Raw genomic sequence first — 19,276 nt, forward strand, 5'->3', positions numbered from 1 at the left:
TTTTGATATGAGGACAATTAATGACAATTATGGTTATGGGGGGGAAACAGAAAGAGGGACGGAGGGAGGAGGGTGGGGCCTTGGTGTGTGTCACACTTTCTGGGGGCAAGACATGATTGCAAGAGGGACTTTACCTAACAATTGCAATCAGTGTAACCTGGCTTATTGTACCCTCAATGAATCCCCAACAATAAAAAAAAATAATAATAAAAAAATTAAAAAAGTGAAAAAAAAAAAAGAAAATTCTAAATGATTCAGTTCTCTTTGAGATATATAAAGTGTTTTTTTCCTACTGCCTTTCTAGGTTCTTGTTATTGAGAAAACATGTAGCTGATTTGAGCAAGCAGCTATGTGAAATTGTGAATGCTTATTTTAATAGAACCCAGAATCTTTTACATAGGTTCACCCCTCATTACTCACAACAATATCATGTGCTATAGTCCAGGCAGATATTTATTATTTTATATTTGAAAAGACATTAAAGTAAGGCCATTTCTCAGTCAAGCAGGGGAATAGAAGTTTCTTATAGAGCACCGCATAATGAGCTCTTCGAAGACATTGGGAGCTGCAATTTAAAATCCCGTTTAATCAGCCAAGGACAGCTCTGTGCCATTCCCCGTAGACCAACTCTGCATGGATTCGGGGTTCCTCCCCCTCTATCCAGTGCATTGCCAGGAATTGCTTTCTGGTCAGGGTTTGCTGAGAAAGGCCACAGACAGCCAAGCCCTGCAAAGCTGGGTTCCCTGAGTGTCAGCACGGAGTCAACAGCAGAATACAAAGCATCAGCTTTGTTTTATGAACGTCTTTATTTACAGTGCTGGAGTGGAATTTTTAAAAAAGGACTGCAACATTTGCATTAACTGTCACTCAGCACTTCCATTTTGATTCCTGTCCTATAAATGATCTTGCTTTCCCATGTTTTAAAAAAATTTTTACAAGGTGACTGTCAATGTCAGAAAATGTAAATCTCAAGCATATATTGTATGGGGCTTGGCACATGTGTTAGAAGGAAAGAAATGTGCTTAATGAAAGCAGGATAACATTTATTCAAGCTAAGCTTATTTGATTGCGCAGGGGAAAGTATACCCTCTCTGGCAGTTTGGATTGCATTTTAATATAAAATTTACTGCTAACCTTTTATTTTTCTCTGACCCACAACATTTCTCAGCTTAGCTTATGGGCTATGTAAAATATCTCCCAAATGGAAGGATGTCTTTATTGCCAGCATTTGCACTCACAGAAACTGAATGACCCTGAGGGATGGGTAGAAATCTCCCAATTTTAATAAAGATCATCCTCTGTTTTTGATGTATACAGCTCAAACTATGGAGGGAAAGGGTGACAGTCGGGTCTGTGTTTGATTTCACAGAACTTGGCCTCTTTCAGCAGGTCTGCAATACTCGGGAAACTGACACATGAATTTATATTTACGTGGGGCTTGCAATTGATGGGTAAGATTCAGATAAAGGTCACGCCTAAAGCAATGTCTGTCATTCCTACTCCACACTCCAGTGATTTCTGCTTCTTCCAAATACTTCCTTCTAGAAGAATAACATTATTAAAATAATAGGTAAAAGGTGATTCAATAGCCCATCTCTCATCAGGTAATTATTTTGCATCTTCTCTCTTGTAGCTCCCAGCAGTTGGAGGACAACTGACATTTACCATATCATATGACCTTGAAGAAGAAGAAGAAGATCCAGAACATGTTCTCCAGCTTATGATTGTTTTAGAGGTGAAGTACTGAGAGCGTCATCTATGTTCAATCACGTTAGCTCTTAGTTACTGAGGTTACCAGTTCCATTTTTCACCTGCCTGGTTTGACATGAATTTACATAATACTAAAGAAAAGTATTGCCTTAGGATTTTTTTTTTTTTTTTTTTGCAGTTTTTGGCCAGGACTGGGTTTGAACCCACCACCTCCGGCATATGGGCCCAGCGCCCTATTCCTTTGAGCCACAGGGGCCACCGTAGGATTTTTTTTTTTTTCATGCCACTGGTATATTTCATTCTGACACGTATGTATATAGAAGACTATGTATACTCACTAGATTTCAAGGATAAAAGAAACCTTTAGACTAGACTTGAATTTCAAACATAATGGTCATTTTCCAAGAATGTGAATACCATAAAAGTGTTTAGTTGAACACATGTTTCCAAGAATGTTTTGAGTACCATAAAAGTGTTTGGGCAATTTATGTAGTATTTTTTCTATCTGCCAATGTTTCCAAGTAAATTTAATTATTTACTTCCTTATTTACATTAGGCAGAATTAACTGGAAAGGAAACCTGTTTATTTAGCTGTAGTGAAGTCTTGACTGCAAAATCACAATTTAGGTAGGAAAGACAGAGACGAAACTACTTTCAGGATTCGAAGGACCATGGACTATTCCAAAACGCTTGAAGCCTAAACTTATTATAGAGGCCCTCTTCCCACTTTCTCATATCCTTTCTTTCTAGTAATGTACACCCTCCCCCTACATTCATAGATACTCAAAGGCGGGCACATGCGCACATGCTCATGATTCCAAATGAGTACCTATTGATTTAACACCAAGTTCTACTGTGATTGTATTGAACCGTTATGGATTGGAATCAAAGAAAAAAAATATTTTCTTCAAATGAGTATTACTTTTCAGTATTAGATAAAGTAGTCTGGATTGTATATTTATATACATATAAATATATTTATACATATGCATACACACAGTGTATACTATGTGTGTGTGTATATATAGATACAATAAGTCTGTAACAACTAAACAAATAGATGTATACCTTGGAACTCCTTAGAGATAAAAGAGGTTCTCTAAATGCAAAATGTTGAGAAGTTATGTGTTATTAACAGGAGTGAACTAAGATTAGAAGACTTACCTAATTATCATAGAGCAGGTGATATATTCCTTATTATGATGTCATTTTCCTGTTGTGAACATTAGACTTTGGCATTTTTTTATTGTTTGTTTTTCCCCTATATAGAAAAGTCCTTTAAAATAATATAGCCCAATAATCTGCTATATTGTTTATTTACCTATTGTTCTACACAACATATATCTATCACAAAGTAATATATTTGAAATACATGTAATTTTTGCACTTGTATAAAAATAGAAGTTTGTAATCACATATACATTTATGAGTTGCCAAGCATCTATTACCTTAGAGTATGGGGAAAATAATTTCTTGCACAGCTGAGAATCTTACACATTATGATACATGTAGCTAAAACTAATACTAAAATTGCATTGTGTTCCCTTCATGTACACCAGAAATATGATGAATGACAGGGAAAGTCAAACTGAAATTAAAAACCTCCTGAAGGTAATGCACACGTTGGAGAATCCAAACACAGACACATTTCACTCTTTGATACCCTCTTTTCAGTTTTACCCTTTCATACTTTCTTTTTTTCCCATTAGGGAAATGACTTGAGAATCAGCACAGCCCAAGATGAGGTGTATCTGCAACCATCTGAAGAACATGTCAATGTCGTGTTACTTAAAGAAGAATCATTCACCATACATGGCACAAATTTTCCAGTCAGTAGAAAAGAATTTATGACAGTGCTGGCAAATTTGAAGAGAGTCCTCCTACAGATCACATACAGCTTTGGGATGGATGCCATCTTCAGGTAAAATCAGGAACTGCACCTCCAGTGTTCACAACATTACAAAACAGTCAATTTGAAGGTCCCTAGGTTAAGAATGGAACCCTAGTTTTCTGAAAGGTGTTCCTGTTAAACCTTTACAATTTTAAATACTTAGAACAAATTGGTCTTGATTTTTATTATTATTGACAATTCCTTGGCAATTCTACCAAACCACATGATAGGTCATTATTTCTGTATTAAGAAATGCTGTGCTCGAAAACAGAGACTCCTTTATAATAATTCAGACAGTGGGAAGTTAATGAGAAATAATTCTGGAGTACTCATATTTGAAAAGTGGTTTACAAAATATTTTCTTTCATTATTGAATTAGTTTCTGACTTAACAGTATATAGTTTGTAATAAGAAGCCTCTTCATTTTAATAACCACATGCTTCACAATAAAACACTGCAAGACTGTGATGACCACGTGTATAAAGGAAAGAGCACGAGCTTTGGAACCAAACTTAGAAGACATTGAGTGAACTCCACTGCCTACTATATGTGTGATTGTGTCCTGTGGAACCTTCTTTTCAGGTGTAAAGTTGAGAGACTAATGCCTAGTTTTCAGGACCCTTATGAAAATGGATATTCGATGATTAGGAAAGCACGTTCAGTTCCTTCTGAATCTTTTTCCTTTTTAAAGAGAGGACTCCCTGATGTAAACAAAACAGGCCCATATCTGCCTGTAGGCCGCTCCATATTCTATTTTTAAAACAGTGACATTTTTGTCTGACAAAATTGTAACTTCAACTCTGTGTGAATGAGCTCTTTTCCTTTCTCCTTCTCTATTGTTTATTCTAACAATAAACAACACAACGTATCGTAGGAACTTCCTTCTCAATCAGATGAAGTTAGATGATCAAATGTGACCCCAGTCTGACACCTTGGCATATCCTCAATCAAAGCAGTGTCTCCAATATTGCATTTTTATTGCTGATACCACCACCCCAGTATCATTTGCTTGTGCTGCCTAGTTTGTTTTTCACTGGTAATATTTCAACTCAGTGTAATCATCATTACCATTTCCCAAAGGAGAGAGCTGCAAATTCCTAAACAGAACCATTGCCAAACAATGCACCTCTTTTGCATAGGCAGTTCTGCTAGAAGCTGGGTTAAAATGGCATGAAGATGAGAAGCAGCTCTTAGGAATTAATTATGTTTTTCCCATTTAGTAAAGAGAGATTGTCATGATGTTTAAACAGTACAGAGACATGAGTCCTCTAGCTTTCAAAATGAATGACAACCAAATTGACAAAAAAGTGGCTAGGGGGCTTATTTATTTTTGTCACCATTGCTTCTCAAGCTAGCTAATCCAAAGACATTTCCCCCTGATTTATGTCAGACAGTTTCAGCGTCTACCCATCTTAAAACCAGTGGTTTCATCTGAAGCCTTCTGAGATTTGCCCAGGCATGGCTGGTGCAGTCACAGAGAATGGCTGTGTGAACTGACACAGGGACCAATCCAAGTGGGTGGCTGCTTTCTGTCACCTCTATTACCTACAGCTCTGTAGTTCACGAAGTTAAAGCCAGTGCCAGATTTGAAGCTCCTACTCACTTCTTGTAAGCTGAAGGTCGGCACGAATCCTGAGTCAGTAAACTGGTTATATTTTATTTATCTCTGACCTACCAGTAGATTAAGCCATATTTGTGAAACACCACTTTACTTGATTTCAACGTGTCTCGCACAGTAGGTTTCCAACCCAGTGTACTGTTTGTGTGCAAGTATAAGTAAATTGAAGCTCAACAGAAATTCATGTTTAGACTTATTTATAGAGGATTTACTTCTGTGGTAGTTCTCCCAGCAAATGAGCTTCGGTTCCTCCAGTCATGTGAGTAGATGGAATTGTGCAGTGGAAGGAGAACTGGGCTGCAGGTCAAAGGTTTTGACTTTTGTTTTCAACTCAGCTGGCTCGTAGTTGTAAACATAAGTACCGCTCTGACCTCTTTGGATGTCAATCACTTCATCTGTAAAATACAGAAGACAATTGCCCTGCCAGCTTCAAAAGGTCAGTGTGAAAACAGGATTAGAGGATTGCCAAAGCAGTTTGCTAAATGGCAAATCAGCACACCCATATGAGGTGTTTCTATCTTACCTACCTCGTCCTGAGGGATTGCACTTTCTCCAAGGACTGTTAAGACTTGGAGGCCCCTAGAATAAGGCACATACTGGTATTTCCACACTTGTGCCAGTTCTTTCTCTTTCTTTCTTCCTTTCTTTTCCCCTTCCCTCCCCTCCCCTCCCCTCCCCTTCCCTTCCCTTCCCTTTCTTTCATTTTGAGACAGAGTTTTACTATGTTGCCCTCGGTAGAGCACCGTGGCAGCACAGCTCACAGCAACCTTAAACTCTTGGGCTTAAGCGATTCTCTTGCCTCAGCCTCCCAAGTAGCTGGGACTACAGGTGTCCGCCACAACGCCGGGCTATTTTTTTGCTGCAGTTGTGCAGTATGTGCAGTCATTGTTGTTTAGCAGGCCCGGGCTGGGTTCGAGCCCGCCAGCTGGGGTGTGTGGTTGGCGCCCTAGCCGCTGAGCTAAGGGCGCTACCCAGTTGTGCCAATTCTTATTGTCATTCTTTTCCAGAGTGCTCAGAGACCCACTCAATAATGTTAACTGATTTCCTTCTTGCTGTTCTCATTAGGAAGATGAAGACAAAAATAGAAAACTTTTTATTCTTCTTTTAAGACTGGAAGAGAAATTAGCCTAACTGCACATCTTTCTCTTCTAAATTTTCCACACCGTGGATTTAGTGGCAATCTTGGTCTTTAACTCAAACAAGGCTTTTCTTAAGCACCTGTTCAGTATAGAACTCTTGTACAAATATCCTTGCCTTTCACCCTACGGTACATTAATACAGTTCACCGGATTTCCAGTCTTTCTCGTTAGGGATAGTGCATGTGTCTATCCCTCAAAGGTAGACGTGGTCATATGACTTCGTAGGGATCACAGCGAAACCCACCCTTTTCCCTTAGTTGGTTCACTGAAAGTTCAACCCACAATTGCGGCAGGTTAATAGGAGAAAGGTTAATTTCCAAATACCATGTGCAAGTGGGGGGAAACACTAAAACGATTACCCAATGTCTCAGTCATGGTCAGAGACCTTTATAAATGCCGTTTAGAAGGGAGGGAGCAGAATGTGAAATGGATAGGTGCAGTAAGTGGCTGCTAGGAGGATATATAGATGGAAGGAACAAGATCACCTTATACATTAACGTGAGAGACAGGTATTGTGTTTAAAATGTTTTGGGGCTGGGTCTGCTAGCATGAAAATGAAGTCAGCAGCCTCCTTGATTTCCAATCGGGTTAGTCAAGCCCTCTCCCAGTGCTTTCTGATCATGAATGGCCGTTAATTCAAAATATTCTTTATACCAAGGAGTCACCTTCTGGGGTGAAATTTCTGTAGCTCCTTCAACTTGGATGGGCCAGTGTAATATGGGAGAAGTGATGTCTGCTTTTTCCTGGGAAAACATTGACTAGCCACAGGCACACTCTTTGGAGCTTACTCAGCAACCAAAAGATCAAAACAGCCTGGAATGCTGACAGCACATGGAAGTCAGATGTCCTGAACCATCACCCGGGCCTGTAGGAAAGTTTACAGAAGTAAACCAGGGAAGTTTACTCACGTAAACTTTGAATTTCATGGAATCTTTTATTTTCAAATAAGTCGCTGAGATTTTGAAATTGTTACCACAGAATAACCAAACCCATCACGACTACATCGTGATATACCTCATGTGTCTGTATTGCTTAAAAATAAATACAGAATCTATTCAAGGCAAGAGTTTTTCATGTAACTTTTTGAGGAAATTTGGGGATTTTGTTTCAAAAAAGATTAGACTGACTATACTCAATAAATAATATAGAATAATTATTGTAAATAAGTATTGACACATCTATAATATGCTTCTGCCTTTTGAAATAATGATTCAGGTAATTACATTTTGAAGAAATTATACTGATAAGGACCAATGGACTTAAAAAGATTTATGCAGCTCTCTTAGCATTGGGCTGTTGATAAGAGACGTGGCCAGGAAGTCAACCCATCAATGTTTCCTCTCCATTGTCCTTTGACTACCTCCCCATGCTATTCTGTAGATATTGGATTCATTCTGTCTGCAAACATTTACTGAACACCTTCCACGTGTCTCTCTAAATCTCAGTTCCTCTTTTGTAAAATGGCAGAAAAAACATCTAATTTTCAAGATTGACAATTGAGAAAGTAAGGTATATAAAAGACCTGACATAGCATCTAGCTTATGTTGGGAGGCAATGCAAGCTAACAAGATCACTGGTTTAGGAGTCACACTTGGGTTTAAATCACACTGGTTTCAGAGTCACACTCCGCAGCATTTGCCAACTGAATTATGTTGGACAAGGCACTTTACTTCTCTAAGCCACAGGTTCTTCATTTGCAAATGTGTAGAAACATGTGATTACTACACGGCATTCACTGAAACTTCAATGAAATGTTTCAAGTCCCCATTACAGAGCACAGACAATAGTAGACACTCAACAGTAAATATTAACATGTGGTAGTTTTAGATTAAGTAACAAGTGTAAAGAGTTTTAAAAATGATCATTGAATTCAAAGAAGGCATGGTACAGTCGGAAAGGCAGAGATGTTCTGTGCATTTATGATAATATAATGAACAGTGCCGTGGAAGTGTGCACAGTACACTCCGGAGGACCAAGCAGGAGAGATGCATTCTTGCATTAGCATTCAATATATTTTTAATCAGTGGCTGCAACAATGTCATATTCTGTCAGCCATTTTTCTTAGTTGATGGGAGATTGAAAATATTTAGAGAAAATGTCTTGCTTTTTTTTTCCAGATGACCCACTCAGGCATTGCCTGGGCTATGGAAAGATTCTGTCGCTTAGTTAGGGATGGAGCACAAACTATCCAGCTTCTCTAATTGTGTAATATTTTGTGGAATTTTCATAAGACAGTGACCAGAGGAAATTTTGAGTAATTATCTTGTCTTTTGACAAAAATAAAACAGAACAAAATAGTTGAATAGCAATAAAATTTTCTTTTCTTTTTTTTTTTTTCTTGTTGGGAATTCATTGAGGGTACAATAAGCCAGGTTACACTGATTGCGTTTGTTAGGTAAAGTCCCTCTTGCAATCATGTCTTGCCCCCAGAAGGTGTGGCACGCACCAAGGCCCCGCCCCCCTCCCTCCTTCCCTCTCTCTGCTTTTCCTTTATGGAAGTTAACCCAAAGTAATATCCTTTTAAGTGGAATGGCATAGAATTTTTTTTAATACTACAAAAAGGTATTAAAAAAGTTATTTAAAAGCATTTTAAGATCAAAGGCATACTGTTGTTTTGGAATATAATGTTTTGTGGGTGTGTGGGTGTTTAGTGTACCATGGTGGGAAATGTAATAAACAAATATATTGAGAAAAACCTTTAAGGCAGCTACTAGGACAATGTTTCTGATATGATTCCAATATTTTCCATAGTAGCTTATATGATCATATCTATTCTTTTCATTCATCATCTAGTCTATGTTTTCAAGTTATAATAATGAGACTACTCAGCCAAAGCATTGACTTAGGTGACAATCTTCGATAGTTCATGCATCTCTAAAATTTAGTATTTTTTCACTGCCAACATTATTTATTTAAACAAATGCAGCCTGCTGTCAAGGAAAAAAAATGACCAAATTGAAGGAAAAAAAAAAAAAACTGCAGCCGTCTTCATGAATAACACTAAAAACTGTTAAACGCATTAAAATCCCATTTAACAAGTAGCAGAACCTAATGAACATTGGGATTGCTCAGTGAATACTAATGTGGAATATTACTGGGAAAGATGTTTGAGTGCTGAAATTCTTCATAGATCAAAATGGTTATATAGATTGAGGAGAGGAGCTTCTGTTCTTCAAAAGAAAAATGAAATTTGGCTGTTCACTGAAAGTAGTTTTGTTTTTCTATCTTTATTTTTTCCATTGTTCCTTAAAGAAATCAATTTCTCATTCTTTTATAATACTCCAAACCGCCAAAAGTTTAAGTTTTGCATATCAATTTCATATCAGAAATTCTGAGATTACATTTATATATAGTTGACCAATCTGCTGTTTAGCAAATTTTGACAATCTGTTATATGATAATCAATTAGTATATTGACCATGAAATCATCTAATTCCGAAATTAAAATGATCAGAATTATGGGTTTGTCATGTGTCGGTGCATTAATTCTCAGTAGTTAGATATCACGGTACATTCAGGTAATTTCAGGTCCTTGTCTCAACCTCTAACTCTAACATTTTCCCATTTGTTTCTGTGTCAAATCAAACAAGTAATTTGTCTTTTATTTTTCTGAGTTGAATCATCTGGAACGTGGCTGGCGGGCCTTATTGTATCATTTATCATGGAGTATGTTAGTCCTCGTTAGTAATATCCGTTCATTCATTTGTTGATGTATGCATTTAATTATTCATGCATTTATCTATCCATCCACTCATCCATCCATCCATCCATCCACCCATTTGTTCACTCATCCAACTAAATCATCTTGAGCAAGTTTTGAGACAGTCACACTGTGCATGTAGATGTTGACAGGATTTCTGTTCTCAAGGAGAGGCTCATACGCTCATGTTAACATAAGTACTATCTTTAGTTTAAACTCTTCCAAAACCTGCTGTGTTAAAAAGACTTGCCAGGTCCAGAAATTCGACTCTTAGACATAGAGCCAAAAGCACTGAAAATAGGTATTAAAAAAATACATCTTCATGCATATTCATAGCAGCATTACTTATGATAGCCACTTGGGTGGAAAAATCCAATGTCTGTCAGATGAATATATAAACAAAATGTGGTAGATAGATGCAATGGAATATTACTCAGTTATTAAGATGAATGAAATACTGATACAATGCTACAGTGAGATGAGGGTAGACCATAAGAGTACCTTGCTAAGTGAGGAAACCTGGTGCTAAAGTCACATATTATATGATTCCATTAATATGAAATCTAGAATAGATTTCCATAGTGGCAAGTTGGTAGTTGCCAGGGGCTGGGAGAAAAGAGACCACTCCATGGGTTCAAGGTTTTCTTTAGAGTTGATGAAAATGTCTTGGAACTACCTACATAGAGGTAGTTGGTGTACAACATTGTGAAGATACTGATAGACACAGAATTGTATGGTTGGACATGGTTAATTTTAGGTGGTGTGAATTTTACCACAAATAATAAAACAAAAAAGATATGCTGGGCAGTGCCTGTGGCTCAGTGAGTAGGGCGCCGTCCCCATATACCGAGGGTGGTGGGTTCAAACCCAGCCCCGGCCGAACTGCAACAAAAAAATAGCTGGGCATTGTGGTGGGTGCCTGTAGTCCCAGCTACTCAGGAGGCTGAGGCAAGAGAATTGCCTAAGCCCGGGAGTTGCAGGTTGCTGTGAGCTGTGATGAGACAGCACTCTACCAAGGGCAACAAAATGAGACTATGTCTCTAAAAGAAAAAAAAAAAAAGAAAGAAAAGAGAAAAGATATGCTTATGGTACTGTACCTTTTCATATCAAAATTTACTTGATTAAGTGGGAAAAAAATAAAACAAAACATTCAGTGATTTTAAGGGATGCATGTAACCTAAACACAAGAACAAGTGATTTTTTTTTTTAATGCCTACTGATCTAGGACCACCTTGTACCGAGGTGTCATGTCCTAGAGAAGATAACATTTAAGAAATAGTGTTGGTTGAGTTTGTCTGCAGTTAAGATAATTTGCTTGTATTTAGAGGCTGCCAGCTAAGACTCAAGCAGCTAGGTTGATTCCATCCAAATGCCTAATTTTGGAGATTTCAAGGTTACTTTCCTTTTCTGCCTCTCGATTACATATGAACCCATGCATATTCCAAGGGACTGGCAAGTGTCTAGAATTAGCAAAATGAGGGATAAAAGCAATAACATCTTCAGAAACTTGTTGCTGAAAAGCTTACAGCTTGGGGAAAAGTTGTCACTTTGGAAGATATATTTAAACCTTGTAATAAACCCTTGAGCTTTGCTTTCAGGCTTGATTACAGCATAGATTCTTGAATCTGGCAAGCCCTTGGGTAAGTGTGAATCACCGATCAATAAAACCCACCATTCCCCCTGAGAAAGAAACTCAAAACACAGGCCCTAGCAAGAGTCGGGCGAACCTTTCTTAGAGTTAAAGAATGCCATCTTGTGTGTTATCAAAGTGCATGAATCGTTTTTAAAAACAGACATTTTTATTATGAGTCAAGAGCAGTCATCTAATTGTGTGCTCTTAGAGTTTATTTAAAATTTATTTTCATTACTTTAAAGTGATTTGGGGATACAGATAGTACCATAGTATTTCTGGTACTACTCCGTGTGTCCCTTTTATTCTGTTTCAACAATGAAAATATGTTAATAAAATGTCTAATGTTTAACACTCATCTATAATATGTTACTTATTATATTAAGAACTTTATATTCATTTTAAAATTTAATTATTTCATCAATCTCAGGATGTATACACGCTTATATATCTCTCTACGTACAGATAAGAAAATTGAGGCCTAGAGAGAATAAGTCATTTTTTCAGGGCACAAGGCTGGTAAATATCAGAGCGTATTGATGAGCATATGAATCCTAGCGTATTGACTCCTGAAACTCTGGACTGGACAATTAAACTTTTAAAATTTTCTTTTATAAAATAATGAAAAAATTCAATAAGAAACCAATAACATGCCTGTCAATTGTGAATGCACGTAAAGGAAGGAGACGGATGTGCAGGTATTACTTGGCACATATAATATGTACGTATGATTTGCTTATTTTATGTGACAGCATGTTTTTCAGATTTCAATTCGGCCAAACTAGCTTTTCTCTAAAATGATGAGTAATGAATGCCAAGTCACTCTGTGAACATTACCAGACTGTACAGAACTACCAATAAAATCTGATAGACACAGGGAACAATGAATTTAATTTCAGTTCAAAACAAATGAACAATGAATTTAATTTCAGTTCAAAACAAATGAAGGACATAGTTCTAACTAATCCAACTGAGCATTGGAGAACACGTCACTTCTCTCTGGTACCAACGTGCAGGTTTTATCTCTGACTAAAAGAAACCAAAATTGCTTCCATATATTTTTTTTTTCAATTTAAAAGCCGAGATTGAATATTGTCTCCTTCTGTTCTTCTAGTTTAAACGTTAAAATAAATAAAGCAGAATGTTTTCTGTTTAAAAAAAATCCTTTCAACTATGTGATTTTAAACTGTCCATCCATCTTCAAAAAATGGAAATCAACACATAGCCAAGAACCAAGAAATGAGGAAGCACATTCTTATATCTTCTCAGCATTTAAAGTGGTGATTCTTGTGGCACCTGTAGCTCAGTGAGTAGGGCGCCAGCCACATAACACCGAAGGTGGCAGGTTCAAACCCGGCCCAGCCAGCTAGATAATGACAACTGCAACGAAAAATAGCCAGACGTTGTGGTGGGCACCTGTGGGCCTCGCTTCTTGAGAGGCTGAGGCAAGAGAATCACTTAAACCCAAGAGTTTGAGGTTGCTGTGAGCTGTAGACACCCTGGTACTCTACCCAGGGTGACAGCTTGAGACTCTGTCTCAAATAAATAAATAATAAAATGAAATAAAATAAACAAAGTGGTGATTCTCGGCAAACTGAGCAGACTTTACCTAATATGACAAATGACCAGAGCTTCAAGTGATGAATATCCCTGAGCCTTCTTTTTCAGCATAGATCATTTGCTTATTTGCATCATTGCTGTTGTGTTCCTCCAGCGATAGGGGACCCTTACATGCCACCGTTTTTCTCTCTGCCCCAGGTTGAGCTCCGTTAGCCTTGAATCTGCTGTCTCCTACCCTACTGACGGAAGCATAGCATCAGCTGTGGAAGTTTGTCAGTGTCCACCAGGGTACACGGGTTCCTCTTGTGAAGTAAGTTTGCAGGAAGAGACCTGGGTGCTTTCTACATTCCCTGCACGTTGCTTTCAACAAGCTGTCCTTGTTTTTTACACAAATGACACTGTATAACTTCAAGAAGAAACTCGATGGCTCTCAAACAGAGTACTAACCACATAAATGTCATCTTGAATTTGTGTGACTTTTGGAGAGACTTTGCCTTACTATAACTAGAAAATCTGGTGTTTCAATAAGGGTTAGTTCCCTAGTTCATTGATCTCAGGCTGGATGATAGCAGAAGAATATTTCAAAATCTGTTCCCTTCATTTTCATGTTCATGGTTACCCACAACTTAGCACTATTTCTTAAAAATTTCTCCCATTTTTAAATTCTATATATCACATTGTTCTTCTACTTCATTTCCAAGAACACAATCAGATCACAATCATCTAAAGAATACAATCTTTAGAATGTCAAGAGCATAATACATGAAAAAAAAAAGTCTTCATCTAGAAAATTCCCTACAGGTCTTCTATTTGGTTAGTACCTAATATTGCAGACATTTATTATTGTCTCAACAGCCTAGATGTAGGAGATTGTTTTTCACTTAATACCAGTGGGTCATCTTAAGCTAACAGTTTTTATTCACTTCTATGCGTTTTCTTGTAGGTCATGTGAAAAATGGTTTTACATGAAACCTAGTCAAAAAATGTAAACACCATTTCCCTGATACAGGGCACAGCTTGTGGACAAATAGGAATTTAATTTCTTTAAAATGGTGCCTTTAAGGAATCATTTGAGTGTATCAAGATGTTCCACTTGAGAACACTACCCCATTATGCCATTTAGAGAAGTCCTCTAGGCAGTGCTGTGTCAGTTCTCTTGTACTTTAAAATAATGTATGCTGCCTGAGATATACAGGGCAAAGAGTCATATTTCTGACAAATGTGGTTTTTTTTTTAAACTGGACTTAGATTTGTTTGCATAGAAATAAAACTAAATATAATTCATTGAAGTACTTACTGTTCTAAATTCATATAGAAAATAGAAAAATAAATTAGCTATGTTAACTGAATTTGATTTTATGTATAAAATACATGTTGTAGGGCGGCACCTGTGGCTCAAGGAGTAGGGAGCCAGCCCCATATACTGGAGGTGGTGGGTTCAAAACCAGCCACAGCTAAAAAAAACCCTGCAAAATAAATAAATAAATAAAAATACATGTTGTATTGGATGGAGCATTTTTTTTTTTTTTTTATGAACAGCCTTCCATTTTTAATTCCAGACGAGGCTCTTTGAACTTTCAAGTTCCTCATTCAGTTAGAATAATAAATACCTCGATTCTACTCTTACTTTGATACTTATTTCTTCATCGCTGTTCTCAATCCTCTGCCATTATCTTTTATACATGTTCCAAATACCCTCTGGGTATAGAATTAGCTGAATGCTGAAATTGTTTAATCGGCTATGCTTTTTGTCTCTTCCTTCTCTTCTTCAAAAATATGTTTGATAAATTTTGTTTAGATATGATAAATTCTATGAATTTACCTGTATAAATTGTTAGTAGGTACATTTCACATAATTCCTGTCCTTAAGGAGCTGAGGATCTGTTTAGGGAAGCAGAACAAAATGCCTATGAAAAACTGGATCACTGCACTATACATTTAAGGGAGCAGTCCTTGGTATAGAACATATGTGCAATGAGGGTCCAAAGGTGTGAGCTCCTGCACTGGAGAATGATGTCTTTTGAGGTATCCTAGATTGGAGAATCCTGAAAATGGATGCTAAACAATGGCAACAGAGAGTAAGAGAGAAGTATGCGATGTGAAAAAGAGAGCAAAGAAGCAGAGGAGGGATCATAAAAGCTGCCTGTATCTCTCACACAATACTTGTTTGATAAACGAAAGTTACTTTGAAATCCGTGAGAGAATTAATGAATCAGAAGACAATGAATTTCTCTCTGACTTGTTCATTTCTTCTACTCTCTAACAATTCCTTCTTTTCTTTATCAATACTTCCTGTTTCTAGACTTACTATTATCCAGTTTTATTCTTTCCTGAATTCATTTCCTTTTTTATGGAGTTTACTTCATAAGGTCACTCCAGCATTGTTAATCTAATATCCTGGGACCCCATAAAAGCTGAGTTAATGCCAAAAACCCATTAGTATTTTAATCCCAGCTTGTTAGGAATCTCTAGCCAAAAATAGGTGAAATGTCTCTTAGGGACATTCCCTTTTATTTCTTTTGGGGCCACAGGATTGATTTAGAATATTTTTTCTAATTTGTACTTGATTTCTTATAAAGGGCTCCATAGTTAATCTTGCAAGTATTTTCTTACATTTGCAGTATTATCATTATTCATTTTACTTGAAAGATGAGATATGTCAGATGGGATACTAAAAAAAAGAAGAGTTTTAGACCAACTCTCAATTTCTTCCTCTATATGGTGGGTATAATATTAACTGTGGCATAGAAGTGCTCCTACTTTCATGTAATTAACAAGTATTCAATGAAAACATATTTTGAGACCAAAAAAACCTAAACATGGAGGATAATGTAGTGAATGTAGAGATATGTCCTCTGCCCTCAAGAACGTTGCATTTAGTAGTGGGCTAGACAACAGGCCAAGAAGAAAATGTAAACAAAAAGTGAAAAATGCCACAAAGAGACTGAACAGTTTGCTATGCTAGAAGTATTAATGAGTAGGTGTATGAAGGACAGAGTCTACTTTATAAAACTTTGTCAAGACAGGCTCTCTGAGGTGGTAACACCTAAGCCGAGTGGTACCAAGAGCAGGTCAGGAAGTATAGAGTCCCTGCAAGGATTTGAAAGAAGGCAAGGATGGCTGGAACTTCATAAGCAAAGGGGAGAACTGTACAAGATGTGATTGAAAAAGCCAGGCTATTCAGAGCTTTGCATATATGATAAGAACTGAGGGTTTGATTCTACATGCCTTGGAAAATCATTAGAAATCTTTTACCAGGATAATGCCATGATCTGAGTTAAGTTTTGAAAATGTCATTATGACTACATTCTGACTACAGGAAGAACATGTCTTGATAGGGCATGGAAAGGGCGGCACCTGTGACTCAAAGGAGTAGGGCGCTGGCCCCATATACCGGAGGTAGTAGGTTCAAACCCAGCCCTGGCAAAAAACTGCAAAAAAAAAAAAAAAAAAGAGAATAGGAAGGAGAAGGGTTGATGAGCTATTGCAGGAGAACACACTAATGATAATGGTATGTGTTAAGATCCTGGCAAGGATCCTCACTCCTGTGCTACAGAATCAGCAATGATCAGCTGCAGTCTAGGCCCTGTCCACACCCCTCCAGAAAACACCCAAGAATCTGGACTCCTGGGGGACAGGCCTCCAGACCTCAGAGTGAGAGTGGAGGAGAGTGCTGGTAGCTCAGAATTGCAGGTTGAAATGATGTCATTCTGAAACTTCCTTCTGTCAGGCCTAATTTCTTGGCAAAGAGGTTAGTCCCTCAGGAGATCTGGTAAATCATCCAATCTCTTGCCTGGAGTGTCAAAGCCTGGACTATATTCTGGAGCTGACTATGGGGAGAAGATCAGTGATCCCAGTATTCATTTGGCCCTTGGGAGTTTTCAAAATGGAGGACTGTTTAGTCATCTAAGGCTATGTTTCTGAAAAGATAGGACATGGACTACCCATTAAGAATCTGATTGATTGCATCAGCACCCTCCTAGCTCTGGAACAGCTGTGCCGGTACCCGTGATCAGCACCCTCCAAGACCTCTGGAAGAGCTGCACAGGGACACGTGTTTGGAACCCTTCTGGACCTCCAGAAGAGCTGTGCCAGGACCCGTGATCAGCACCTTCCCGGACCTCCAGAAGAGCTGCACCGGGACCCGTGATCGGCTACCCCACCCACTAGGCCTCCCCATGCCCTGACCAGGAACCCTGCATCTCCCTCCTGTACCCTCCCTGCCTCCACAGTGCCCACTCGTCTGGCCAGGGACTCTGGTAGCTGCATGTCCTCTGGAGCCCTTCTCCTGGCCAGAGGAGCCTTGGGCCCTCTGTGCCAAAGTTATTGGGCACCACACTCCCAGAACAGTGTGTACCACCCCCCACCCTGTTGCTGGATCTGGGGGTGTCACACTCTGGAGGTGCTCCCACAACCAGAACTCCCTGGCTGGGGCAGCCCCAGAAGAGCTACACAGGTTCACTCGCTACAAAGATCCAGCAACAATAGAGTGATCCCCCCAGGTCTCATCTTGGAGAGACACCACCCCAACTCTGAGAACAGCCAGAAGCAGCAGTGAAAAACAATTATGAGACAAAATCAAAGGAAATACTCTAGCAATATGAATAATCAGAGTAGATCAACTCCCCCAAGAATCAATGGGGCAGACACAGTACAAGATCCCATGCACAAACAAATAGCTGAGATGCCAGAAATCAAATTCAGAATCTGGATAGCAAATAAGATCGAATTAGAATTCCAAGCAGTAACCCAAAAGGTATCTCAAGAATTCAAGGAATTCAAAGACCAAATGACCAAAGATTTTGACACATTGAGACAAGAAGTTGCAGCCCTCAAAGATCTGAGAAACACAGTAGAATCCCTCAGTAACAGAATGGAGCAAGCAGAAGAAAGGATTTCTGACATTGAAGACAAAGCTTTCGAACACTCCCAAACTCTCAGAGAGGAAGAGAAATGGAGGGCAAAAACAGATCACTGTCTCAGAGAGCTCTGGGATAATTCAAAGAAAACCAATATTCATCTTATAGGGATCCCTGAAAGTGATGAAGTGGCTTCACAAGGCACAGAGTCTCTTCTCCAGGAGATTATGAATGAGAACTTTCCAGATATGCCAAGAGATTCTGAAATTCAGATAGCAGACAGTTTCAGAACTCCAGCACGACTCAACCCAAATAAGATATCTCCCAAATACATCATAATCAATTTCCCTAAAGTTAATATGAAGGAGAAAATTCTGAAAGCAGCCAGATGAAAGAAAACCATCACCTACAAGGGGAAGAATATTAGAATAACTGCAGATCTCTCTGCTGAAACCTTTCAAGCTAGAAGAGGATGGTCATCGACCTTTAATCTCCTAAACCAAAATAACTTTCAACCCAGGATCCTGTACCCAGCTAAAATGAGTTTCATTTATGATGGAGAAATTGAATACTTTAACGACATTCACATGTTGAAGAAATTTGCCAAAACTAAACCAGCTCTCCAGGATATTCTCAGACCTATCCTCCATAAAGACCAGCATAATCCTCCACCACAAAAGTAAACCTACCCAGAAAATTTTGACCAAAATCAACTCCCACAGTCACAAAAGGATTAAAATTGTACACCAGACTCTCGAAAGGCTTATCAATATTCTCAATTAATGTGAATGGTTTAAATTGTCCTCTAAAGAGGCACAGGTTGGCGGACTGGATACAAAAACTCAAGCCAGATATCTGCTGCATACAAGAATCTCATTTTACATTAAAAGACAAATATAGATTCAAGGTGAAGGGATGGTCATCAATACTCCAGGCAAATGGAAAGCAGAAAAAGGAGGCATTGCAATCCTATTCGCAGATGCAATAGGCTTTAAACCAACCAAAATAAGGAAGGATAAGGATGGACACTTTATATTTGTTAAAGGCAATACTCAATATGATGAGATTTCAATTATTAATATTTATGCACCCAACCAAATGCACCTCAATTTATAAGAGAAACTCTAACAAACATGAGCAACTTGATTTCCTCCAGTTCCATAGTAGTT

At 38.2% G+C, this 19,276-nt stretch overlaps 1 protein-coding gene across 2 annotated transcripts in view; it reads left to right on the forward strand.

Annotated features, from left to right (window-relative positions):
* LAMA2 (laminin subunit alpha 2) overlaps nt 1–19,276 on the forward strand; it is a 656,330-nt gene that overhangs the window by 374,794 nt on the left and 262,260 nt on the right. For both annotated transcript variants that reach the window (XM_053591647.1, XM_053591648.1), the window contains exons 13-15: nt 1,634–1,735; nt 3,420–3,631; nt 13,447–13,558. In XM_053591647.1, the coding sequence (XP_053447622.1) occupies nt 1,634–1,735; nt 3,420–3,631; nt 13,447–13,558 (426 nt within the window). The remainder of the gene's footprint in view (nt 1–1,633; nt 1,736–3,419; nt 3,632–13,446; nt 13,559–19,276) is intronic.

Source organism: Nycticebus coucang, chromosome 5, assembly GCF_027406575.1.
Source record: "Nycticebus coucang isolate mNycCou1 chromosome 5, mNycCou1.pri, whole genome shotgun sequence".
NCBI classification, from domain to species: domain Eukaryota; kingdom Metazoa; phylum Chordata; class Mammalia; order Primates; family Lorisidae; genus Nycticebus; species Nycticebus coucang.